Below are 27,565 nucleotides of genomic sequence, written 5' to 3'. Positions count from 1 at the left end.
CAAATTGGAATGCAGTGTACCGTAAGTCAACCCTATCCAGAAGTAATTAGTGCAGTCAGTTGAGGATGTGGTTAGTGCTGTGTTAATTTGGGCAGCTGCTTTTAGTCTTCAAATTGTCAGCCTTCAACGACTCTGGACAACGGGCCTATTGTGAATGTACAAGGCTTTCTGAAGGTGCACACAGTGGATGTTAGAGGTAGCCTAGAACTGCGTTGTTTAATTTAAAATAAGTGTGAACACACTAGTGTCCAACTCTCCCAGTGGTGTGGTTTGAAAAATATATATTTATTGAGTTTTTCCTTGAGTGTTATACATTTAAGGGCAGTGCAAACATGGTAGGGTATTCAACACAGACGGCCCAGGGTAACCGTAGCCTGAGAAGGGCTGCCGATCAATCTTTCTCCGCGACCCCTTTGCCGGCCATCTATGTTTGTCTTATTGCTTTAACTCTCCGCCACGAGCGGCTTACAAAATGGCCGTGGTGACGGCGAGGTGAGCGGGATGGTACGTATCGTTTCCGCTGTTCACTCCCAGTTACCCTGCCTCGGGAGCACGAGCCAACGGCCTCCCGCGTCTGGCAGGGCGGGCGGTGGGAGCAGAGTGAATGGCGGTGCGGTAGAGGCCGAAGTATGTGTGCTCCTTTCCCTGTCACTGGGCAAGGAGCCAATCACACGCAGCCTGGGGCTGAACAGTTTTAAGCCCCCCTAGTGTGTCCCGTCATGGAAAGTTTTGTTTCTGAACGCATTCAGTCAGAATGTGTAAGTGATGGCCTGCCTTAAACATCTCAACTAATAAGATGAACGGTTCCCAATGCTGTGTAGAGGCTGATGCTGGTTCCTCCCACCTTTTTCTTCTCTCTTTTTGTTTCATGTGTTTTTTTTCTTTGGTTTAAAAAAATATATATAACATCTCGGCTTGCTGCGACCAAGATGGGCTCAATCATATCTATTCTGACATAGCTACTCTTAGACCACCCTTTCTTGTTTATGGTGTTAATGTAAGCCAAAATGAATTACCTTTTCCCCCGGCAAACAGGGGTTGTCCGCAAGCTGCTCCCAGGAGGCTGTGACTCGAGCTCCGGACTCTACTCTGTGGACGTCAGGAGGGGGTTCTGAAAGCCCGTTTGAACCGATTGTATGATCATTGTATGGGTTCAGTATAGGCATGACGATTTACAGTCTGTTCTCAATCATTCCATTATGGACTGTACAATTCAGTGGTTTGTCTTCAAATAAAGTAGGTTTCTACCACAGGACTTCTACCTCTTTGCTCTTGAGAGCCACCGATTGTTTTGTGTCCCCTGCATCTTTTGATCCTAGAGCCTTAGTCCTCAGTAGATAAAGTTACTGCGCTACATTTCGTTCAGTGTATATGTGGTAATACGTTTTCGTCTTATGCTTCCCTGTTGTTTTTTTAATGATTTATATGTACTTTTGAGAAGGTTTTGGAGAAAGTATTTGTCAAACCGCTTCCATTGTTGTCATTAGGAACTGACAATGTATGCATTGGATAAGCTACACAAAAACCGACAAGGTCTTGGTTTTTTACGACGACAGTGGCTTATTGAAGGTGGGGTAGTGGAAACTTTAGGTTCATAAGTAGCTGTGAGCCTGCAGTGTCTGATACTGTGAGAGGTTTGTTTGGCAGTTCGCCGGGTGTCTTTGAAAATTGAATGCAGAGGATTAGTTGGCAAGCTACTGAGTGGACCAGCTGAAACCCCTGGTTTAGTTGTGATCCTGTTGACTTGAATAACGCGTGGAGGACGGCCTGTGTCGATCACACTGAATGGACAGAATGGCTGGTCTGGTCTGGTTCATTGTGTTCATCTAACCAGCCCTTATTTCAAAGTCGGCATGTTGGAATAATTGGCACCAGCTGCCTAGTCCCAAGTAGTCATATAGTAATTTATTTTTGTAGCATTTAATCACTCCCTAAATTCGGTAATTGCTTTCTTCGTTATTGATTTCGCCCAAACTCTGCGTTTAATTAATCACATGGTGTGATAGTGGGGGCTCAGTGCTGTTTGCACATTGGGCTAATCACTAGAGGTCAATGAAGAGAAGAAAAAAATTAACTGGAGTGATTCTGCATGGCAACTGAAGGATTGATGGGTGAACAATAGTGAAGAAAAATAAGGTCTGCTTCTAGGGGTATGAGATTCATTGACAAACCCGAGCACTGAAATAACAGGAGTCAAAGCAAGCAGAAATGACAAGGGAGACACCCAGGAGAGGAATGGCGTGAGGGTCAGTACACTTTTTTTCTCTTTTGTCATAGAGGGAGGATGTCATGTTATTGGGTGAGTGGGTGGGTGTGTGGTTGAATGCCTTGTGTTTTTCTCCCATATATTTCCATTTCTCTAGTTGCTTCAGCTCGATCCATGTTTCATTTGGTTTGCTGGCAACAGGTGTCAATTACCCTGCTAGCTACAGATATGCTGCACCCAAGCGACTCACCTACAGCACATCTCATTGTCAATCAAATGTATTTGGCATCGATCACAGGGCTGCCAGTTGAAGACGAGCAGTTCCGATGTAGTGTTCAAGCTGTGTGTTTGGACGGAAGCACGAGTTTACGCCCACAGACTGTAAGGGGCTACTATGTTTATTAGAGAAATTCTGTCAACTACTAGCAGACCTTTGTTGAGGGTTTATGTGTCCCACTTGATTTTAGCTCGTCATGCTCTGTCGAATATTATGTATGTCGTTGTTGTTGTATGGTCCCAGATAGCAACAAGATTTAGACAAGCAGGCAGCATTCCAAAGAGAAAATGGTGACTGTCAGTAGACTTGCTAAGAGGCGTTGCAGACGGGCTGCAAGCTTTTAGGTGCAAATTTTCCCATCAGAGATGCAAATGGCTGATATTTTGAGGCATATTTATGGATGTGGCGTTTTGGATTAACATTTTAATCATGTTGCAGTCTCTGTTCTCCAGAAAGACTTAGTGGAGCTATGACTGTTAAGTGCCTAGTTCAAGGACACAACATATTTTTTTTAAAAATTAAAAACAAAATCTAGACTGCTTAATGATTTGAACCAGTGACCTTTCGTTGCTGGTTCAATACACTCTAACCACTAGGCTGTCTTGCTTGTTTTTGTGGCAGGTTGTGATTGAATTTACACTAAAACCACTCTTGCTGGTTCTGGATCACAGTTGTGTAAGTTGCAGTCTGCTGCTTGTTTAGCCCTATTTAGATCTGTGGCAGGAGCAAGGATCTGTATTTGGGTACACGCGCGCTGTTTCTTTTTAAATTTTTTTATTCCACTGCATGGATTCAGGAGACCCGGAATGTTGCGGTTTGAAATATACTACAATAATTGGTTCTCAATCTCTTTACCTTTGTATAGCACATTTGTAGACTTCCTCCCTCCTCCTCGCACTCCCCCTCCTCTCTCCTCCCCCTCTGTGTGTAACTCGGAGCCACTGACGCGAGGCTCTCACTGGAACTATAGCTCTGATCGCTAGTGGAACAATGCTGGAGAACAGCAACGTCGCTGGTGCTTCACAAGGACGCGGACGTGTTCTTTGGTAATTCCTGCTCGCTCGCCGTCTCTTGCCTCTCTCGTCGCCTCGGCTTCAGTGAAACCCGCTACTTCCCTCCCGCCGCCACCCACCTTGCCCCCCCACCCCCCCCACCCCCACCCCTTTCCCCTACACCGCGACCGTGGCTGGGAACAGTGCAGGGTCTCTGGGACGGCTGTGCGTACAGGAGCTTCTCCCGTTCTCTGTCTGCCAGCGCTGCTCGTGTGTCGTGTTGGTTTTGGATCTGCCTGTTTGACTTTGGGAGATGATCGGCGTGAACAGCGTCCAGGGAACCGGCAGCCGCCGGCGACCGGGCAGCAGCTCGGTCAAATACGGCAGGGAAGAGTCTTTGCGTCGGGTGCCGCAGCATCGGTCCAAGTCGCTCAAAACGTCCCACTCCACCGAATTTCCATCTGAAAAACAGAAGAAGGACAAGCAGGAAAAGGTAAAGGACCCGGGCCACTGCTTGAACGTGAATGGAATAGGTGTGTTGTGGGGGCTACCTTTTTGGGAAGGTGAATTAGGAAGCTTGACAAGCAGAGGGGATGGGTAACACGCATTTTTGCAGTCACAAAACGTGCCCTTGTTTGTAAAATAATGACTGGACAGCATTAACCATGTACAATAATAGAATGGTTTTAAATTACACAGGCTGCTTGTTTTGAGTTGTTTGGCATGTTCATTGTGATCTTTTCTCCTTGCCTCGGCATCTGTGGTCTCCTAGTCAGTAGTAATATTGTGTTACTGCATTTGTTGGTGAGCAACAGGGCGTCCTGTTAAATGGCTACTTGTTAGACCAGGTATGTAATGTTTGTTACTCAGTCTGAAGTGTCTCTGGGCTTAGGGGACGTCCCAGTGATCAAATGACTGAATTCACCTTCTGGTTAAAAGCTCCCTTTGGTACTTCAACTGAATTTAATTTGACCGATCAGCATTGCCGGCAGCACAGAGCTTTTTAAAACTGATGGATCTCGTTGACGCTCTTTTTTTACGCCCCCCCCCCCCGCCCCCCCCATCCTGTCTGTTTGTTGCAGGGAGGGCATTCATCTTCTGTGAGTCCAGTGTTTTAGCCCTTCTCTGAGATTAACCCTCTGCTGTTTGTTTGTGCCGCCCAGCAGGGATACTACCGCATACTCAGTTATCCGTCACCTAATGCCCTCGCTTTGGAGAGATGTTCTGGAAGCGTGTGTGTGATCGTGTTTGGGTGTGTTTGCGCGTTCATTTGTGGGCGTCTGTGTGGCTTGTGGCACGAACCAGGTCGTCGTGTATAATTTTTTTCCTGCTCGTTTTAGACCTCTCCTTCGACCAGATGAATTGGTGATCCCAGCATTTGCGTGGTTGATGGATGTGATCGGTACGTGAAGTCCTCTGGACGTGTACATCATTTGGCAGGGCAGCTCCCAGTAAAATTAATCTTGCATTGTGAGCCTTGGGGGGGGGGTTTGAATCCATTCATCTTGTCTTAATATTATGTACACCGTATTAAGCAATCAATACTGCATTAGTATGGAACGAAATGTTTGCATTTAGGATGGATGATGTTCAGATATGATCTGGCGTATAACTGCATAAAAGTAGGACACTAATATCAGTTTGTGGTTTGTACTTGTTAATCAGTATTCAAGGATGTTTTTGAAATGCATGGTATTCAGTCGGGCAGGTACAAGTCGTGCTTTGGTGACCGTGTCTTTCTAAGGAATTGTTTTTATCATATCAGAATCGACCCTTAGCTGGATGTGGTCCAGTAAATGTCAGGGTTCCAGCGCAGGAACTGTGCATTCCAAGAGGCATCTCGTTTCTTGTCTCTTTTAAAGCAGTTCCTATCCGTGCAGTAGCACGATATAAATGTTTAGTTCTTTTTTTGAATCATACTTATTAGCTAATAATTAGCTGAATCAAGTGGTTACTCTTATTTTATATCTTATTAATTGTGTCTGTCCTTCTGAATATGCACTCCATGCACAGCAGTTACGAATGTAATGTTAAAATTGTTGAGATCTTGTGTATTCTAATATTTCTATTTAGGCCGAACACTTGATCTGCATACCCTTGATTCATTCTCATTTTGACATGTTAAATTAATTATTTGCTTGCTCACCGATCGGTATTGAAGGCACATAATGAACCTGTCATACCTATGTTTGACTGACGTGGAGAAGAGGACAACGCAGGATTTTGTGTAAATGGATTGATGTGAAAATAAATACATAGGATTACAGGGTCTCTGGTTTCTCTCAAGTAAATGTAATATCTTTGAACTGGACCAGCGTGGCATGACTGGTTGCCGCATAATCCTGTTAGTGAATTGACTGAATCTTGTCCGTCATCCTGCTGTCAAGAGAAACTTCCATTGTTACAGTTTAGCGGTTTATACGCCAGTGTAACAGGGATTTGGAGCAGTCTTCTGCACATTGTCAACACTACCCAGGGATCTCTTGCACACAAGTAAACCAAAAACTGCGAAAGCCTACACAGTTAAATATTGTTTACTTGTTATCCGAAATATGAGCAATTTCCCACTATGTTCTTTTGAGATGCTACGGCCAGATGAGTGATTCTGTGATTCGAAGTTCTGCGGTAGTGGCCGCCACTAAAATGCAATATCCGTTTAAATGTACCTCCTAATCGCAATGCCCCCCCCACACCCCCCCCGTTCTCCTCTCACGGTGTCTAGAGGTCAGGAAAGATCTGATACCAGGGGATTACCTGGTTTGAGCACACACCTGCTGCATACAGCTATATCTGATTTCATGACTGGCAAACATCTGATCTTTGTTGTCTTCATCCTTTGCTATTAGTAAACTGTGTGACAGCACTTAATCAGGTTATTTGTCACATGCTCTGAATGCAACAGGTGTTGTCTTTATTAGCCAGCCCATTTGATACCGTGCAGTAAGAGTTAGATTTACACTAGTAATTAAGGAGATGCTCTTTTCCAAAACCATGTACAGGAGCAACATGTGCCTTGCTCAAAGGTACAACATATGTTATCTTGTGGTGGCTGGGATTCAAACCAGCAGCCTTTGAATTACAGGCCCGTTGCTTTTACCATGTTGTTGTCATGAGGTAAACTTGAAAATAAGTGAGCGTGTGTTAACCTGCATTAACGTTGAAGGGTCTCTGTGTAGAATCCTGCCCCTAACAAATATAGACCGAATTTAAACAATAACACCGCTTGTCATCCTCCCCTTCCCTCACTGAACGAGACCGGAATAGTGTTAGCTGCTCGTGGGTGGTTTAAAGTGGGAAGGATAGGGCTGCATCTAAAATGAGTACAAGTCAATGCAAACTGATAGACAGACCAGCGAGAAATTGTTTCTAGAAACAATATTTGAAACCTAAAACGTTAACTGCCGATGTGTCCTTGTCATTTTAGCTTGTATTTATGCTAGTCGTAAAAACGTTACGTATGGCTTCATTAACCATGTTGTCATGTGTCTATTAAACAAGACAATTATAACACTGATGAGTTCGTGTGTAACATTGAACAGTATATGGGACAGGTTAAATAATGTGTAACATTGAACAGTTTATGGGACAGGTTAAATAATAAAGGAAACACCCAGGCATGTAGCGTGAACAAGTGGTTTTTATTTTTTGTGAAATGATAATGATGTTGCTAGTTATGAACCAGGTACTTTGGATCCTGAATGCTGATTGGCTGGTAGCCATGGTGTGAGTCCATATACCACGGTTATGACATCACTTTTTGATGCTGTAATTGTGTTGCTAAACGGTTGATAATAAGGGGTTTGTAGTGTTTTTTCCAATATACCACAGCTGAGCACTGTGTCCAGGCACTCCACGGTGTGTTGTGCCTAAGAACAGCTCTTAGCTGTGAGATATCGGCCATGTACCACATCCCCTTGTGCCTGAAGAATTTGCTGAAGACTAGGTTTCTGATAAGTCCTGCATTTGTTGCTGGGAGAATGATGAGAGGTGAGATCCGAGGTTTATTGTTGACATTAAGTAACACCTGTCAAATCACATGACTCAGTCTTAACTCAAATAGACTGCCGTTGGTCTGACAAAAGGCTAAAATTAAGATGCTAATGATGAGTTATTGTGACAGCCCTAACGCACTGCGCCGATGTCTTCCCAAAGGTGTCACGATGGCAGATTATTCATTGTAGATGAAAGTCAGCCTATTTTATCACAAACTGTTGATATGGCGGGATCATTCATTTCTGACCACCTGTGTTACAATGCGTTACGATCAGTTTTCGTGAGCTGTATTCAACCAATATAACTAGCCTCCTCTTCAGCCTCATTAACAGGCTGCAAACCAAGAGGTAGAGACACTGAGGTGATCCGTGGTCGTGTCCCGCAATGGGGACGTGTTTGTTTGGGCACCTGTCTGGGTAGGGCAGACAAGGCTCAAAGTGGGTAGGAGATTGTCGTGATGGGATCTGTTTCGATGCCAGGTTGTGGACCGTCAGACATAACCAAGTGTGTGGGTAAATAATGTGTGCTAATGGATTCCCTTTTCTCCTCCACAGGCTTTGCACAACTCGATCAAAAATGAGAAGCTTGAATGGGCCATGTAAGTATGGTTATTTCTTGGCATCTAGTAAGCGTTCATCCTCAAATACAGTACAGTGCGAAATACTTAGGCACCTGAAAGTCATACTAAGGCCATTTATTTGGGTAGTAGGGGTTTTAATAAAAATATAGAAATAAATACATGAATATATTGTAATTTTCAGGACTTTCAGATGCCTAAGGCTTTTGCACAGTACTGTAGAACAACATGTCAATACTGTATATGAGTCATCATATTTTGTCAGTGGCATTGATGAGAAAACTTACATATTTGTAAAAGCACCTTTTCTTTCTGGGGTGGTGCTGAGATCACCCTGTCGTCTTCCACTCCTACTACATGGTCAGAGCCTGGTCACAACACCAGTACACCCCTTCAAAGGGCAACATGGCGATGTAATCCAATTTATAGGCCCTGTTTCAGATGGCCTCATTTAATTACCTCAGGCATCCATTTGTATTGCAGGCCTGGTGAAAATAAATTGAAACCAATGAGAGCCACAGTCAGTTATCTAGACGGTGGCAAATGAGTTGTTCAAATGTAGTCCTCTGACGATATCAACAAGTTAAATGATGCAGAGAAATACTGTGTCAATTGTGCGTTGAGTAAATTGAGTTTTACCAGTACTGGGTTAGTGGCAGTGGAGTGTTCATTTTATTTAAAATGTCATACTTGCCATAAGATTTGAAACCGGCTACTGTGGAGTATGTCCAAAGAGTAGCCGAGTATGTGCTAAATGGTGTACCATCCCAAACTAAATAAAGGGACAGATGACAGCTGTGCCTATACTGTGATTAACATCAGAAAACCTTCATCCGTTTCCTCGATGAGAGTAATAAAGAGTGAAGCGTGCCCATTGTGGTGTTGGTAATCTACAAAATGACAGACCGCCAACACCCACACCCCTATCTCTCCGTTCAGGGGTGTTGTAAAAGGCCTTGGCCACAGCCTGTCACCGTCTGGGCACAGAAGTTATTAGCGTTTCGTCACAGAATGGCCTGAGGGGACCCTCTGAGCTGAGGGTTGGGCCGAGAGGTGTCAGTAAAAACCATCTCTTTACACACAATGTTTGTGGTCTCGGTGACCCTGCTGTGCAAGCTATCCTGCGGACAAACACTCCATCAAACTGCCTTGGCTTAATTCAAAACCTGACATGGATTGATTCAAAGGAGTTTTTTTAAATTCTGCTTTTGTTTTGCTGATTGACATTGTCTTGGAGGTAATGGGGAATTCATAGTCCGCATACTAGAAAATGGCTGCTATGAAATAAAAAGATGACTGTCACGGCAACAGTTTTGTTCAGTTGTCGCCTTTATGTACGAACTGGCAAAAAGGCTTTTTATACAAGGGACTCTTTTTTTTTTTGTCTTGGCCAAAAAAATAATCATGCTCAGTGGAGAATTGACTTCAAAAGTGCTTAAGTCTAAGACCAGGATTGATATCTGCCCAGGGGAAGGTCTCCATTGCACACACTCCTTGTCTCTACCACAACCCAGAGGATGAGAAGGTCATTGGAGAGGGACTTGAGATTTGCTAATCCAATGTTTTTTGAAGAGCGGGGACGTGAGGAGTGTGCAATTGATGTTCCCTGGGAAACCGTTCCTATCAGTGTCTAGTAGAAGTACATTTGATAAGCCCCTGTGCTGCAGATGATTTGCCTGCTTACAACCACAACAAAGAAATTAGTATACGAATCTCTGAGAAAATGCCTGTCAGGCCAGTTCCGGCTAGTCTTTGCTTCTACTAAGACCGTGAGGACAATTAATGTCAAATATGAATTTTGTTTTAATTGAATTTCAAAAAGAAGTAGTTTGAACTAGTGTACGTTACTGTATATTAGATACTGTTTAAGTCCTCAACGGGGTCGGCGCCATTATACGAAAGTAATTAAACATTTGACTCGTTACTCCCATACATCAGGATCAGATGAGCCCAGAATATGGCGGTGGTCAGGACATATTCGAAGCCCTCCAATGTTTCATATTCCGTTCATCCAGAGAGCTTACGACCGTTGCCTACTGGCTTGACCCTCCCTGGCCTTGTGTTTTGTCGATCTTCACCAACGTTTTTGGATCACTAACAAATCTGTATTTGATCCATAACTAATTTTGCTCAGTTGTTTTACTTTTATTTTTTCAGTTTTATGTTGAATGTGTAAATATGTCAAAATGCATAACGCGGTCAAAAACATAATTATGATATACAATAGTTAAGATCACATCCAACAGGAAATGTCTTCTTTTTTTTATGACACTTTATGACAATTTCTGCTCGGTGAGAATGACCATCTTACAGAATTGGTTTCAGAGGCTGTTTAATGCTCTTTGTGTAGGCAATGCCATGCCACTGCCTTTTTACCCTGAGCATAACCCCACTGACTTTTTACCCTAAGCATAACCCCACTGTCTTTTTGACCTGAGCATAACCCCACTGTCTTTTTGACCTGAGCATAACCCCACTGTCTTTTTGACCTGAGCATAACCCCACTGTCTTTTTGACCTGAGCATAACCCCACTGTCTTTTTGACCTGAGCATAACCCCACTGTCTTTTTGACCTGAGCATAACCCCACTGACTTTTTGACCTGAGCATAACCCCACTGACTTTTTGACCTGAGCATAACCCCACTGACTTTTTGACCTGAGCATAACCCCACTGACTTTTTGACCTGAGCATAACCCCACTGACTTTTTGACCTGAGCGTACCCCCACAAGTGCTCCAGATTACCATCCACGGGGAACACTGCCCGTCTTCAATAAGAACTCTGTCCTTGCGCGCCGCGGGCTACCACCGAGCACACTTCTCTGACGTGCAGTACGTGGGCATGGGTTCACCGAAATAGATTAGTGGGAGTGTTATGGCAGCTTTTCGGGGAGTTGTTTTCGTCCAAATTGAGAGAAGTATTGATTGTTTTCACTAGCCGGTTGCATCACTTGTTTAGCAGATGCATGAGGCTGTTGTGTGTCAACAGCTCTGCTGCGACTTCCCTTGGATCTGTTGCCCAACTCAGTTCGACAATAAATGAACTTTATTAAGCTGTTAACTTGGTTAGTGAAAGTTGTCCTATGCATCTTTTAAATCTCTTCCTCTGGGAAGTTTCTGTTGCTTGACGAGATCTAAGGAGTAATGAGAAAAGTACCTCAAGCACGCCTACTCGTCAGGTATGGTACATTTCGGTGTTAAATCACTTGAATGTCATGGTGAGTGTGGGGAATATGGAGAGAAGGAGGTGCAATCTTATTGTGTTTCTGCACGGTAATGCATTGAAGCAGACCGCCCCCTAGACCCACTCCCCCAGCAACCAACAGGGTGTCGGTAATGTTCAAACAGAGCGTATACACTGTACAAACTCAATGAAAGGCAGCTGCCTCACCAGTCACCTTCCGCGCAAATGTTATTTTTTCTTAATTGCTGTGCTGGAATTAGCTGGTGTGATACCTCATTCTTGGTTTTATACACTGAACAAAATTATAAACGCAACACTTTTTAGTTTTTGCCCCCATTTATCATGAGTTGATAAATCTAAGACTTTCTATATGTACACAAAAGGCCTATTTCTCTCAAATATTGTTCACAAATCTGTCTAAATCTGTGTTAATGGACACTTCTCCTTTGGAGAGATAAACCATCCACCTCACAGGTGTGGCATATCAAGATGCTCATTAGACAGCATGATTATTGCACAGGTGTGCCTTAGGCTGGCCACAATAAAAGGTCACTCTAAAATGTGCAGTTTTACTGTATTGGGGGGGTCTGGGGGGGTCCGAAAACCAGTCAGTATCTGGTGGGACCACCATTTGCCTCACGCAGTGCAACACCTGTCTTTCGCAGAGAGTTGATCAGGTTGTTGATTGTGTACATGGACCAGGAACACGCTGTCGTATATGGCAATCCAGAGCGTCCCAAACATGCTCAATGGATTACATGTCCGTGAGTATGCTGGCTATGCAAGAACTGGGATGTTTTCAGCTTCCAGGAATTGTCTACAGATCCTTGCAACATGGGGCTGTGCATTATCATGCTGCAACATGAGGTGATGGTTGTGGATGAATGGCACAACAATGGGCCTCAGGATTGCATCACGGTATCTCTGTGCATTCAAAATGCCATTGATAAAATGCTCCTGTATTCGTTGTCCATAGCACATGCCTGCCCATACCATAACCCCAACGCCACCATGGGCCTCAAGTCGGTTACGATGACGAACTGTTGTCAGGTTGAGACCCCGATGAGGACGACGAGCATGCAGATGAGCTTCCCTGAGATGTTTTCTGACAGTTTATGCAGAAATTCTTTGGTTATGCAAACCAATTATTGCAGCAGCTGTCTGGGTGGCTGATCTCAGACGATCTTGGTGATGAAAATGCTGGATTTGGAGGTCCTGGGCTGGTGTGATTACACGTCTGCGGTTTTGAAGCCGGTTGGATGTACTGCCAAATTCTCTGAATTTTGTGTACATAGAGAAAGTCTTAGACCTTTGAGTTCAGCTCATGATAAATGGGGGCAAAAACAAAAGTTTTGCGTTTATAATTTTGTTCAGTGTAGACTCCTAAACGTAGATCTGTGTTTAGAGCTCAGCCAAGCTATACAATTGTTAGTTATTTTGAGGGACTTTGAGTGTTATCACATTACATGTAACGTATGAGATTTTGCCTGCTGGATTCACCTTCATTCTGTTTCACCTGATGGCACCTAATAAGCCAAGATAAATGTATCTTTGCATACAGACTTATTACTCTGAAGATTTGGGCAAATATTGGCACTTGGTTTACTCTCAGAGTAGTAAAAGCAGTTAAACTCTGAATATGCTTGTTGTTTTTTTATCAAATAGGAAGGTGTGTGCGCGTGCGTGCGTGCGCGCGCGCGCGTGTGTGTGTGTGTGTGTTCCACAGTGTGCCCTGGAGCTGTGAGGTCCCAGGATTGATTGTGATTAAGGATGACAGTGTGTTGTTAGTGGAGTCTTCTGACTGGGGCCGGCGGCTCCTGGTGGACAAACACCCCCCCTGTTGGGGGGTCCCCAGTGGACGCACAGTACTCTGGCATGGTCACTGAAAACCAGGCTACATGGTCAATGTACATCAACAGTCTTATTCCCAGAAACATTCCCCAAGGGGTGTGACGCGTGGAACTTGGCTTTTGTTTGCCGAAAGACTAGTAGAAACTCCTGTTGCATTGGCTTAATCTGCTTTAAGGGATTTTTCGAGATTTTGGTTAATTTCCTACTATGCTGGAGTTAGACAAACCCGGCTCTAACATTTGTTTGTCTCTGCATGTGGTTTGGAGGTAGCATATGGTTTAGTACAGTGCCTGGATGTCTTTTTTCCTCAAAAGCAAAGACATTATTTTTGCATGGTGCTTGGTTATTTATAGTCTATTAATATTAATAGTTTCTTAATCCTTTCCTGTTAGTGCATAGAGATGTATAGGGAATGCAGACACTGAATTGTCCCACTTCGCACAGGACCTGGCTAATAACCGCCAAAGACTTCCACCATCTGTGCAAAGCTAACTATATAAAGCTAACTGCTCCTGTCAACTCCCTGTAGTGGCATTGACATAGTTAACTATGAGTTCGTTTGACTTAAACAACATTTTACGTAATACCACCTGCTGGTCTTTAGAATGAGATACCGTCTGTTGTCACTAGAAAATAACCCAATTTGTGAGTAGGAGGGATGTCGCCTCTATCTGTTCAAGGAACATAATCATGCCTCCAATTCTCTACAGTAACTATAGCCAATCTCTGTGACATCAGAATCCTGTGTCTTTTGTTTCACCAGAGATGGAGATGAGCTGAAGAAGTCTCTGTCCGAGCTGGCGGACAGTAAGGACAACGCCCACAGTAAGAGCATCACGCGGATCGGCAGTGGGAGCAATCCCTTCCTGGACATCGCCCACGACCCCAATGCCGCAGTCTATAAAACGGGCTTCCTGGCCCGCAAGATCCATGCTGACATGGACGGCAAGAAAAGTAAGCGATGTGCCTCCCGGCTGAATTTATTCTGCACATCGGCATCTTTGAAGGATGCCTTTGGAGGGACTCGGGCATCGCCATTTTAAATGTCATCTACATTTGGTATTTAAAGTGTTGTTGTGCTCGGCACTGCAGCCTTTCAGTGTTTCCCATTATGGACTCGTTTTGGAGCACACCATTAAAAGCAAATTGCATTCTTTCCTTAACAGTCATCTGAGAAATTATTCACACATTTGTACTGTGTGTAGTGTGTATTCCACATGCCCACTCACCAGGATATTATTAACGTTCTGCTAGCCTCTGAGAAACCTATTTTTCTCTTTCTACTGTTTGCATGGGAGTTTTTTTTCCCGTGCTGATTTGCCACGGCCTCTTGGTTCAAAGAGTGAACATTTTAACAACTCTCTGCTCTCTAGGATCCCTGTAATAACCGATTCCTCTCTTGAAGATCCAGATTCCACCTCAGCCCTAAGATTACATGTGTCTGGAAGCAAAGGAAACAAATGGCTCATTAAAATAATTGCTGCGTAATGCGAACCCCTAACAGAGCACTTTAGAGTGAACGCCTGCCGGCCAAACGGGCACAATGAATGAATGGAATTGGCATAACTTCAGCCTGCTGTATTTTACATCTATTTATCTCTGGGCTTTAATTATTTTCCCAAGTTGCTGGGGAAGAGAGAACCTGCTGACTGGTTAGCCTTGTGCTTACGCCAGCTGCAAACTATCCAGATTACAGTCAATCTCTGCTGCTAAGGCTAAATCAGTCTACACACCAACAGTCAAATCTACTTCCGAGATACCACGACAGCTTTTTCCAACTGACAGTAAATGTCTGAATATGTGATCCGAAACGAGATGTCACGGGCGCGGTCGACGGTAGGAGCTTGATAGATGTTTTTTATGGATGTTTTGTGTTCTGCATAACTTATTGTCCTCACGGTTTATATGTCCACTATGCGGGTGTTACAAAGGCATTTTGGCTGCAGCTTGTGGATGATAAATCAGACAGAACGAAGGCGCCCTCAAGTATCTCACTTGATGGTTGATGTGAATACCCAAAGAAGCCATCTAGAGCGGGCCTGTTCTCAGGTATGCTAATCCATGCCAGGGACATTCCTAAACAGTGTCGGGCCATTCCCATCGTACTTTCCATGCTCGAGCTGTTTCCGACGTTCCCCTGCCATCTTGTGACAAGACCACAATGGGGTTTAAATGCAGCTCTGGTTGCAAGTGTTCAAGCTTATCCCTGATCCCACTAATCACATGACGCTGGCGGAGTGTACCGCTGTCCTGGAGAGGAGAGGCGGGCGGGCAAACCGGCACCCTACTCTCTTATATATAGTGCACCTTAAGGGCCCTGGTTCAAAGCTGCACCCTGCCAAAGGAATAGGGAGCGGTTTGGGCCGTGGTCCTGCTCCATGTGTGCTCTGATGTCCCCAGCAGACCCCAGTCTTTACTGATGTGTCTGCTGATGCCGGCACTTGAGAAGAACCCCCTGGTGAAAACAAACTTCTCATGATTCGTTCTCCAGTAATTTTTTATTTTTTTTTATAAGTACATTTAAATTCCATTAGATTTTTCAAATTCATAAAGTATTTTTTTTAATTCTAGACTTGATTGCATTCTGGTTATTCAGTTCTTTACTGGACTGGAGTTAAGACTGGAGATTGACCTGAACACAAACACAGCCTCAAAGCTGACACAACTGATCAGATATGCAGGTGTGTAAAAAGTACTAAGTAGAAGTACTCGGCTGTGTTCACCAGTTTTGGGAAGTTCCTAAAGAAGGGTTAAATGACCATGTAAACAGAGTTCATAACTCATCAGTGTCCTTAATTGATCATTTACACTCTTCCTTTTTATTTAATTGATCACTAGTTAGTTTTGAAATCCCTTTACCTGGTTATTTAGATCTTAATTAGATACTTCCCAAAAGTTGTGAACACAGCCGAACCCAGTTGAGTACTTTTACTTTGTACTTTTTACACCTCTGCAGATATGATGTTGTCATTGATAACTATGGAAATAACCCTGTGGAAATCCTCTTGTGGTTATAGTTGTATTATCAAATTATGTTACTGGTCACTGTAATGTATTATTTACCTTTTCAGCACCAAGAGGCAAGAGAGGCTGGAAGACGTTCTACGCTGTTCTCAAAGGAATGATCCTCTACTTGCAGAAGGTAAAGACCATGATGTTGACTACTTTGAATTAAGCTTTCTGGACCTTTTTGTCACCGTTACTAAGGTTAGTTATGGAACTCCCTAACCTGACTCTGTTAAAACAGGCTTTCATTTGCACTATATCTACTGTGAATTTGACAGAGGAATTATAAAGGATTTGTCGAATATTCAGTAGATCAGAGTTTCTGACTCTCTGCCAATGGCATTGTCTTAATGTGTTCGCCCACGGGGGAGCGTGTCCTTCAGAGTTCTATTGGGTTCTAATGACCTCTTTATCCCATCTAAGCTCCAGATGGTGTCCATAGTTCCTCATAGTGGACGTACATTTGTGCAATGCCCAAATATGTTCCACGTATTGGGCGTGTTTCCATAAAAGTCATTAACACTATGAAACCCCTGATCCCAGGCCAGCTTCTTCTCTGCTTGGACGGCAAGATAGGAAATGAGAGCCGTCCCACGTTGGTCTCTGGTCTCTGTGCCAGAATCAGTGCAGAGCATGTCTCCGTAAAAACGGCTGGAGAAAGACGGGGCCCAGTTCATTAGAGAAAGCATTTAGAAATTAAGTGCATCTTCAGTTGGAAGTTGTCCCGTACACACACACATTTTCTTCAGCTCCATGAGCAACGTTTAGCCATTCTGAACATGACCCAGATATCACTGCTAAGATGCCGTTGAAGTATTCTAGAACAGACCCTGAAAGGCAGCATAGGGGAACCGGTCATCTTGTTACTATGCTTTATTTGCCACCATCCCTTCTGCCTTCCACAAGTGAGGCCCAGCGGCACGCACAGATGTAGCTATTCATGATCAACATCTGCTACTGAGACTAGCATAACATTGGATTACCTTTTAATTTCCGAATGCCACAGACCAAATTCAGTGACACATTTAAATGGTATTGTTATGTTAAACATGGTCCTTGTGAAAAGGGAACATTACTTAACAGCATCCAATTCTGTGTTCAGATAGGCCATACAAATCGCCACGAACCAACTCAAAATGGCTCTTAATGTCAGCTGGTTGGGTGTGATGCGGTGATACCATCAGCTGACCAGTCATTACATTTCTAGTTTAATTCTGAGGTAAAAAACAATTGCCTATTGATTTGCACTCTGTTCCCATAAATGATTGACACTTAACTATTTCTTGATTGACCATCTGGGTTGCAAAAACTTGACCAAACCAATCTAAGAAAAACATTTGAATTACTTTTTCTCCATGTGGCTGATTTCAATTTGTGGCGACAGATGAGCTCCTTTGCCTTGTGCAACAGCAAAGAAAATGGCAGTTTTGAAGACTGAGTTTTTACCTCAGTGTGCGCATTTCAATGTACCTCTTCCGGTACCGTAAGTTGCCATGAGATTGTCAGCAAATGGCCGTCGATGTTGCCGCTACATTAACTTTAGAGTAGCACTCACAAATGAATGTTGGCCCTTCCCCAGTAGGCTCCAGGAACAGAGAGTCAGTTTGCCTTGTGTCTTGCTGTATGGGTAAGCCAGCTGGACTCAGACGTTGCACCAGCTGGTTTGTGTCCCAGTGCTTACAGCAACTAGGGTTGTCATGATTATGCGGAGATGGTTCTTCAGATTTGTGGTGTGCGCTTCTTTTGAGTGACAGTCCGACAATTTGCCTCCTCCAAATTTTTGAGCTCACCTCTTTCACTTGGCTTAAAAACCAAAATGTGCCCAGAGCGGTGCGTTTTTGTGTTCAGCTTTGGAACTGCCACTAAATACATTTTGTCGTTAATGTGCAATGGGACAACAGATATTTATATCCACACATTGTAATGTACAGTATCTAATTAAAAATGTGGATGGAAATGACTAAATTCTACTTAAAATGTTAAGATTTCTTTTTTTTTTTTGTTGATGTGACAAATGGGCGACTGAAACGTGTTTGTTGATTTAAATAGTAATCTTGCAAAATTACATACATTCCTGACTAGGTTTAAACAAACTGAAATTAAAAAGCAAATGACTTTCAGTAAATGGTCTGCAGCAATACATTTCCGCAGAGCCTTTAAATGCTCTTCTACACCCCTGGACAAGACATCCTTATTGATGGTAACGGATATAATTCAGATTGGAAACATTTGAATTTGGAATCAAAATATTTTGTCATAAATTATTGCTATCTGGCTCAAATGATCGCAAATGTTACGTGATTGCGACGGGCCTAACTGCAACACCTGAGAACACTGCAGTGTTCCAGTCTCGACCGATCGCCATCGACAGCAGGCGCCAGTAAATGCGTCGCACACACTGCAACACCACCTGAACTACCGTGTCCTTCGTAAAACATTATGCTCCGGAAATGTGTGGAAGGATCCCTTTTAAGACGATGGGGAGAGGTCGCCACTTGTCCCTCGTGTCTGAAACGTCTTTGGATATTTCATCTTAATTGGAAAAATGTTTTATAACCTGAGTGGGGGTCAAATCGGTACGTTCCGGTTGTTGACATGGTCATTAACTTCCGGCTGGTGTACTGCAGATTGGATGGAGTGTGCAGCTGTGGGGGCTGTAAGTGCAGTTTTATTGCAGTGCCAGACCACCAGATGAATACAGATTATGTGGTGCTGTTGTCACATTGCTGTATTCTTCCTGACTGATGGCACTGAATGGTTCTGGATTTTATTTAATTTTGTTAAAATTACACAGAATTTGTCTTGAAATGTTTATTTTAGGAAATCATTAAATCATTTTTTGAAATAATTCAAGAACTTTTTCACCTTACTTGTGGTCTATCTTCACTGTAGAAAGTATATAATTAAGCCCTCCACCATTTGCGCAGACTAACTAAATCTAATTGCCCACCCCTAATGCTGTGTGGAGTAGAATTACATTTAGTGACAGAAGATAAAGTACTGCATGGTATTGACAAACTGCATGGTATTGAAAAACTGCATGGTATTGACAAACTGCATGGAATTGAAAAACTGCATGGCAGTGACATTTATTTTTGATAAAAAGAAACCGGCTACATGTTGTTAATGGCAAATCCTTTCCAGTGAGACCCTAGGGATAAAAAAAAGTTTGGGATGTGAAATAATTTCACATAATTCCACATCAGATTAACTCTCATCTGCTCTAATTAGAAATGTCTACAGTTAACCCATTTCGTGTATGCAGCATAAGGTTTTGGAATTGCCCAATTTACTTAATTACTTCAGTCACAGATTTGCTGCTGTCGAAGTCATTTTTGCAAAACATTTTTTTTTTATCTATACGACTCAGTTATGTCTCATTGGGTACACCAGACAAAACACTGGTGCATGGTACTTACAAAGTCACCCGTCTGGGAGAAAAAGAACAAAGGCTAAAAATGCAGCGAATGTTTGGCCATTACAACCTGCCAGCCAAGTCTTGAACCTGTCCCAGGCTATAATCCCCACTACTTTTAAAGGAGACACCCATTGTCCCAGTGCTCAAGTAAACCGAGGCAGCTATCGCCCTGCCACTATCATCGTGAAGTGTTAGCCAGGATCACTGGACCAATTCCAGTTTGCCTACCGGCCCAACCGATCCATGGGGGATGCCATATCCATCTCTGTTCACACAGCTGCAACATGCTTGGAGAAGAAGCAGTGTTCATTGACTACAGATCAGTCTGTTGACTCTAGTTCAGTATTCAACATTAGTGTTCCGTCAGAAATCGTCAACAAGCTCACAGCGCTGAGTCCAGATTCCACTCTGTGCAATTGGATATGAGGCTGGATACTCAGGGGCAGACCACAAGCCGCGAAGAATGCCCGCCAAAAAAAAAACTTTCCTGTTCAAGACTACCTGTTCATGTGGTCTAAGTGCCCAAGCAACCCTGGAGCCTGGGGTTCAGTCCTTGCGTAGGGCCTTTCTCACCTCTCTCCACCTAATCAGTGTCACCCTCTGTTTAAAACCTCTGTAAACTATTTGTAAACATTTGATTTAAGCGAATACCGTACAAGACACTTTGGGGAGGGTGTTGTGGTTTATGATTGGTTGGTACTCCAAGCCAATTTAGCCAATGCCTATCAAACCTGGAGATTTTTTGTATTCAGTTATTGGCTACTAAAGGCCTCGTTTGACAGATTTTTCCCTACAGTTAGGTGGAAGTGTCCTGGAATTCTGTTAGGATTCCTAAAGATCCTCATTCATGCATTTTGGAGGATTTTGTATTCCCTGCTTATTCTGGAAATATTTTTAACAAGTCTAGTGTATGCTGGGTTTTTTTCTTCTTTCAACTGATGCCCAATTGAGACAATAAAACCAGTTGAAGAGGGATCTTAACTAGTTAGTGACCTAATTAAGCAATCAAGCACAAGGTGGGTGAGAGAACCTGCAGACACTTGGCCCTCCATGGAACCGATTTGACACCAGCGCTGTAGGGCATATCGGATAAATGTTAGGGGACCCTTTATCAACGACTGAATGCTTGTTTTTTGTGATTGCATTCTGCAGAGTTGCAATGCGTGTATGAGTTTGTATGTTTAATTTTTATGACATAGAGCCAATGCTTTCATCTTTTTTTTTTTTTTGTCTGATCATCGATGAGAGACCTTGGCCTCAGTGTGACTAGTATGGTAAAAGCTGTTGTGGTTGTATGTTTTTCTGGTGAATGTCATCAGATCACCTCCAGATGTCCTGGGGTCTTATGTGTGTTACGAGAACTTCCAACTGACGGCTTCTCTGTTGTCCTCTGCCTTCCCACAGGATGAATACAAGCCTGAGAAGGCGCTGTCGGAGGAAGACCTAAAGAATGCGATCAGTGTTCACCACGCCCTGTCCATCAAAGCCGTGGACTACGATAAGAAGCCAAATGTTCTCAAGCTCAAGACAGCCGACTGGAGGGTCTTCCTTTTCCAGGCCCAGTAAGTTCACATCCTGCTGAAGTTTCCCCCTACAGTAGTGATCTGGGAATCGGCCTCCCCTTCTGTTTCTGTCTGCAACCGTTGGTATGGGGGGGGGTGCCACGCCGATCCGAGATCATCTTCTGGGGCAGCTTCAACTTTGCCCCTGATTTGTGCCACCGGTGACCAGTTCCACTGGGCCCGAGTCACAAAATGTACTGCCGCAAACACGCCCCACGTTGTTTCCAAGAAAGCTAGAGGGATGGGGAAGAAGTGTGCTGCCCACTGGATGCAAAAGCTAATTTCATGCTTGGGTTCAAGCTCAGTGAAAACACATTTATCTTGGCCATTAGTCTGTCCAAAGTCTATTGTTATTTTTCTCTCCCAACATGCAGTATTCCAGGAATCCCTAATAGGGGTGCTTATCAATGAGGGAGATATGACTTCCCCCCCCGGGATGTGCTTTCATGAAGGCACGGGTGAATGAGGGCATCGTGGGCATATAGTATGTCTTAAGAGTTCATCACCACTAAGGCATAGTAGCTCTGCGGTTGGTTCTTGTTCTCGGGACAGTAACCGATAATTTGCTGGATCGAATCCCTGAGCCGTCAAGGGAATCTGTAGATTTGCCTTTGAGCATGGCTCTAACTTACTCGCTCCAGGGTGAACAATAGTTGATCCTTGTTTTTGACCACACTCCCCTAGGGTGTTGCAGGGAAAGTGGACAAAACAAAACGATCACACCTACACAATTTTACAACACTTGTAGTGTGCGCAACAGGACCAATAAAATACATCCAATCTGTTTGACCTTCTGTATTCCAGAGAAGCTCGTTCACAGTTTTAACATGAAGTTGGTTGAATGCCATGATATTCCCATGGAAAGTCTTAAAACTTATGGGTTGTAAGTTGTTTATTTGCCTTTGTTTGCCAATAGGAGCGCAGAGGAAATGGATTCTTGGATCAAAGTGGTCAACTCTGTGGCGGCCATGTTTTCAGCCCCCTCATTTCCTGCTGCCATTGGCTCTCAGAAGAAATTCAGCCGTCCGTTGCTACCAGCCACCACTACGCGGATGTCACAGGTAAGATATACCTTCCTCCTTAATATCACTGTTACTTTGGTTACCGTGTGTACACCCCAGGGCAAGTCCTACATTTAGTCAAAACATTCACATTTCCTGTTGATGTCTATGCCTAACAAAGTCAGAACATTCCACTTGATGTTTGCGTTAATGCCTGCAGAAGTCTCATCATTGACAAAGCCAAAGAGCTTCCTGTTAAATCTATTCAAGATGCCGATATTGCATGTAAGTGTAACCTGACTACTTAACAGGAGGAACAGTTGAAGTCTCACGAGGCAAAGTTGAAGCATGTCTCCACGGAGTTGGCCGAGCACAGGTCCTACCCTCCAGACAAGAAGGTGAAAGCCAAGGAGATTGACGAGTACCGACTTAAAGAGCACTACCTGGAGTTTGAGGTAATCCACAAATTGATCTGGGCTGACATGGAGACTTCAGACTCTTTGCTTCTGACATGTCTGTTTGTAGGCCACTGGGGTAGTCTCTAACTATGTTTGTAGGCCACTGGGGTAGTCTCTGACTATGTTTGTAGGCCACTGGGGTAGTCTCTGACTATGTTTGTAGGCCACTGGGGTAGTCTCTGACTATGTTTGTAGGCCACTGGGGTAGTCTCTGACTATGTTTGTAGGCCACTGGGGTAGTCTCTGACTATGTTTGTAGGCCACTGGGGTAGTCTCTGACTATGTTTGTAGGCCACTGGGGTAGTCTCTGACTATGTTTGTAGGCCACTGGGGTAGTCTCTGACTATGTTTGTAGGCCACTGGGGTAGTCTCTGACTATGTTTGTAGGCCACTGGGGTAGTCTCTGACTATGTTTGTAGGCCACTGGGGTAGTCTCTGACTATGTTTGTAGGCCACTGGGGTAGTCTCTGACTATGTTTGTAGGCCACTGGGGTAGTCTCTGACTATGTTTGTAGGCCACTGGGGTAGTCTCTGACTATGTTTGTAGGCCACTGGGGTAGTCTCTGACTATGTTTGTAGGCCACTGGGGTAGTCTCTGACTATGTTTGTAGGCCACTGGGGTAGTCTCTGACTATGTTTGTAGGCCACTGGGGTAGTCTCTGACTATGTTTGTAGGCTACTGGGGTAGTCTCTGACTATGTTTGTAGGCCACTGGGGTAGTCCCTGATGATCTTCATGGACATGAATGTATTTTTTCCCCTATCCAACCAACGGATTCAACGCTTCTGTGTTCTGAACTTCCGGTCAACATTTAATGGACTGTTAAATGTTTTTTGACTGTTCACATCAGAGGACAATATGAGCAAAGATATTTTTTATTAATTTTGTTAAAACATACAGTCACACAAGCACTTTGAGAAATTTGAGAGGAAATTCATTATGTTTCTTTGCCAAATAGTGAAGGGAAGTGTGTAGGGTATGTACCATCTGCAAAGCAGTCGCGGAAGGCGTGGGTGGTTGTACTGGCATGCTTAAAGAGAACGTTTGTAAAATAAAATCTCTGCCCTACAATATTGAGATATGGTCAATCTAAATTACAGACCAGGTAGTTATTATATATGTGATTTTAAATCAATTCCTTCACATACAGTAACCAAGAGTCTTAGATGTTGCTTTTGGAGAGAATCTTTTTATCTGGAAAGTCGTTACTTGATGTTTCATCAGTAGACGCGTTTCCATGCACAGTTCCCCTGGCCTTTTTCAATCTTCTGATCAGAGGTTTCTAAGAGCCTATTAAAGCCCTCTGTTCATGAGCTCCGATTTGTTTTTCAAGGCTCTACATTCAAACCACCAAAGGCAATGACACAACCCCCATGAAGTCATCCATCGACGTGATAATCACTGTTTCTTAGTCATTATAGAAAACACATTTTTCTTGACGTTTAATAATTATTTAGCCTCAGTACATCAGTGGTAATTAAGGGAGGCGTGAGGCGTCACACCTTTATAATCAACCCTTTTAAGCAGGGTCGATCCTGGTCGGTCCCTGGACAGGAGACCAGATGCTGCTGGAATTGGTGTTTGCGGGGTTATATCTTCTCACTGGTCTAAAGATCAAATCCCAATGCCCCAGGGCAGTGATTGGGACATTGCGCTGCATAGGGTGCCATGTTTTGGATGGTACATCAGTGTCCTGACTTCTGTGTGAAAACTAAAGATCCCATGACGCTGGTCGTGAAGGGTTAGGGGTGTATGTCCTGGGTGCATTTCCAATCTGGCCCTCATTGTCATGGCAACATAATCACCCCCAGCTTACAGTTGGCTCATGCTTTGCCTTTCCTTCCCTCTAAACATTTTGCTTTACTACATTCACACTATCGATGCAATAACGTTTTTGCACCACCCTTCGGGTCCTGGTCAAGGGGATAGGATATCATTAGTGACATGGACGTTTTTACTGATCCTCAGCGGATGTGGTCAATTCTCCTGGTATGGTTTAAACTGGTGTGGCTCATCAGGATGGCTGTCATTTTACTTGAATTAATAAAACTAGATTGAAGTTTTTGTAAAAGTGATAATGTATTGGTGTACATAATTTAAGAGAATAATACTTCATCCTTACAACTCTTTCATGAATAAGTTATTCCAAGGTTGGTTTGGGTGATTTTCATTGTCTTTGTTGCTTCAGTTAAGATGCAGCTGACTGTTCCAAATGTTATATTTTGATAGCAATGCAATAGCCCATGCTCCATTTACATTGTTGCCCTAAAACTAACACAACTGATTCAGACCGTCAAATTGCAATTGAGGAATTGATTAGTATTCTCAAGTGTTGGTTCTGGGGCAACAGTAACAATGTAAACCCCCTCAGTATCCCCAAGATTCGGATTGAGAAACACTGCCTTAATCACAGAACTAGCTATAGCTCTGTGACATGATAATAGCATTGGGCTTCAGTATTTTCCGACCTAAAGTATCCAAAAAGTATACGGGAGATCGCATTACTCAAAATTATTCCATTGTGTTTCCGGTTGGGTTACGAATGCACGAAACGGATCATTTGAGAAACGATCGATCTGAGGGAAATTGGACGAGTGGCCCCTGGGTGATAAGATCGATGGTGCCTTCGTCCAGTTCTCCAGTTGAGTGATTAAAGACTGCAGCGTGGCCAGAGAGCCCTGGTCGATCGACGCACAGGCTGCTTTTAACTCGCCTCTGTAAGGAGATGGTTCGGTCATCATGGGTAGATGTGCATTAGCACTGGGCGCCCACAGCCTTGTGCTGTTGGTCCATGAGTTCAGTTCAGATGTATATGCGCACGCTTGTGTATGTCGCTCTGGATTAGAGCGTCTGCTAAATTACTTAAATAAATTAATTTGGCCTACATGGAGGTAGAGTTGGTGTGGCCTGTAAAGGTTTTGAATTAGTAAAGGGCTGGGTATTTAGAAGCTATGCTGTGAGAGAACCAAGCCCACCGAACTGCCGTGTTCTCTTAAAGCTTATGTTATTCCAGTATTTGTTGATGTTACTGTTTTCTTTAGCAGTTATTCTACCAAAGGGGTTTCTGTTGTAGAATTATTAAACATTGATGACCAACTGCTGTAGATCACAAATTAATCATTCCTTGAATTGACAGAACTGTCTTTAAATCAAGAGAGAACAGATTGCGTCAAACCTCCCTGTGGCCCTTAATTTCCTTGAAGAGTTTTAGAGTAGGCTCTTCAGAGTTGCTACTTTGAATGTTAGTCGTTGTCCCTTGAATTGCATCATATAGAACCTTAAAGTAGCGTTGTTGTCTCTCGATTTGCAGATACATCTGTTTTTCCAGTTGAACAATTAAATCCTTGTTAAAATGAAAGGCTACAGCACTGAGACACAACCATGATTGGTCCCATTTTTTTATGATTGGTCCCATTTTAAAGGCTGCTACACTCTTTGCCCCAAGACACAAAGTACTGCTGTATTTTTTTTTTTTGTTTGTTATTAATCTAGCCTTTCTAATCAGGGACACATTTTTGACCTGGGAGACACCAGGTGGATGCCACTAACTACCAGGAATAGAAAACCAGCAGTACTCCAGGTATCAGGCTAGCTTTAATGTACTCAGTGACCCTAGCGACCCTTGATTTCACCCATAATCCTCTGTGAGTCTGTAGGAGTCCAGGTGCTGCAGAACGGTTTCCGTGAACCAGTGTCCTTGAATATGTGTGTCCTCCTTAGACAGTGGATGCTGACATCTCTGGTGCGATAATCCAATGATTATTTCAGTTGCTAATGCTTGGCAGACGTGTGTGGAAAGAGGAGCTAATTCAAAGGATAAGCTGACGTCAACCTAGCAGGGTGGTGATTAATTACAAAATCACATTTTGTTTTGAACTTAGTTACCTGGGCCTTGTTTCATACCTGCTTTTTTTTTACTTCTAGTTAATTATTTCTGAGAATGTCTGGTGTCATTTGTGTTCTCCACACTGACATCTGCTCTGTCCGTTACAGGAGAACCGCTATGAGATGTACGTTAGGCTCCTCAGGGAGGGTGTGAGAGAGGTGCTTGCTAGCAAAGATGGCGACATGGGCCTCAAAAAGTCCCAGTCCAGTCCCTCGCTGAACCAGGAAGGCCAGCCGGCCTCTGCCAAAGTCAAACGCAACACCTCGGAGAGGAGACCTGAAACGCCACCCAAGGTGACATAGGAAGCTGCCCTGGTTGCGAGCCTGTGAAAGAGCCGTCGATACACATCAAAAACGTGTGAATATATTTTATGTAATTTATTTATCTGGCCACTGTTTTGCTGTAACAAAAACAGTTGTGTAAAATGTAAATGAATACTCGTCCTTAGACTGACTGGTGCTTGTGTAGCCTTTTTGTATGGAAACATTGCATTCTGTTTGTGGTCCTTTTTATTTTTATGTTGTTGTCGTCATCCTTGTATCGAATCTTTTTGTGACGCGTTTGACTCTCACTTTATTCAATCTCACTGTATTGTTCCTTGCCTCTCATAGAATTGATTTATTTGCCTTTTAAGTCAAGAAAAATATTTTGTTGGTGTCTCCCAATTAGTGGTAAATATCCCAGTTAACTTGTGGGTATAGGAATAATAGTTGGACAGGCTTCTGTCATGCTGAAGTTATTATTTTGACATGTAAGCAAATGTGGGACATACAGAAGTGGGGGGGGGCGGTGGCGGCGAAAGAGGAGGTTGAGAGTATTTGACACAGACATGGCTTCCAGTGTGTGTATAGGCAGGTCATTTGGACGTCCACTTTTTTTCTGCTGGTCCTCATAGACGTAGACAAACGACACTGACTTGTTATTTTCCCCTGGAATTATTTATTTTTCCATACCGATTATGCACCAAGGTGTAAATAAATGGAAAGGGACGCACTGTGGAGTTTAGAAATGGTGATTAACGACCTCTTCCCTCGAATTAAAAAGAACTACCACATGAAACAAGATGGTAATATCTTTAAGTTGTTTGAAATACCGCATCTGCATGTTACAGGACAAGTTGAGAATGGTCCCGATTCCTGCTTGTGCACATGGTC

General features: G+C 43.5%; 1 protein-coding gene across 3 annotated transcripts in view; it reads left to right on the top strand.

Moving 5' to 3' along the window:
* The window catches only part of psd3l (pleckstrin and Sec7 domain containing 3, like), a 107,585-nt gene that overhangs the window by 77,832 nt on the left and 2,188 nt on the right, over nucleotides 1-27,565 (top strand). For all 3 annotated transcript variants that reach the window (XM_029125023.2, XM_010889589.4, XM_010889591.5), the window contains 7 exons: nucleotides 8,023-8,066; nucleotides 13,844-14,034; nucleotides 16,152-16,222; nucleotides 20,909-21,066; nucleotides 21,983-22,127; nucleotides 22,379-22,522; nucleotides 26,519-27,565. The exon at nucleotides 26,519-27,565 is cut by the window's right edge. In XM_029125023.2, the coding sequence (XP_028980856.2) occupies nucleotides 8,023-8,066; nucleotides 13,844-14,034; nucleotides 16,152-16,222; nucleotides 20,909-21,066; nucleotides 21,983-22,127; nucleotides 22,379-22,522; nucleotides 26,519-26,713 (948 nt within the window). In that variant the 3' untranslated portion in view covers nucleotides 26,714-27,565. The remainder of the gene's footprint in view (nucleotides 1-8,022; nucleotides 8,067-13,843; nucleotides 14,035-16,151; nucleotides 16,223-20,908; nucleotides 21,067-21,982; nucleotides 22,128-22,378; nucleotides 22,523-26,518) is intronic.

The sequence above is a fragment of the Esox lucius genome, chromosome 14 (assembly GCF_011004845.1).
Source record: "Esox lucius isolate fEsoLuc1 chromosome 14, fEsoLuc1.pri, whole genome shotgun sequence".
NCBI lineage: Eukaryota > Metazoa > Chordata > Actinopteri > Esociformes > Esocidae > Esox > Esox lucius.
The sequence above is the reverse complement of the archived record's forward strand: the minus strand, read 5'-3'. Positions and strand labels throughout refer to the sequence as shown.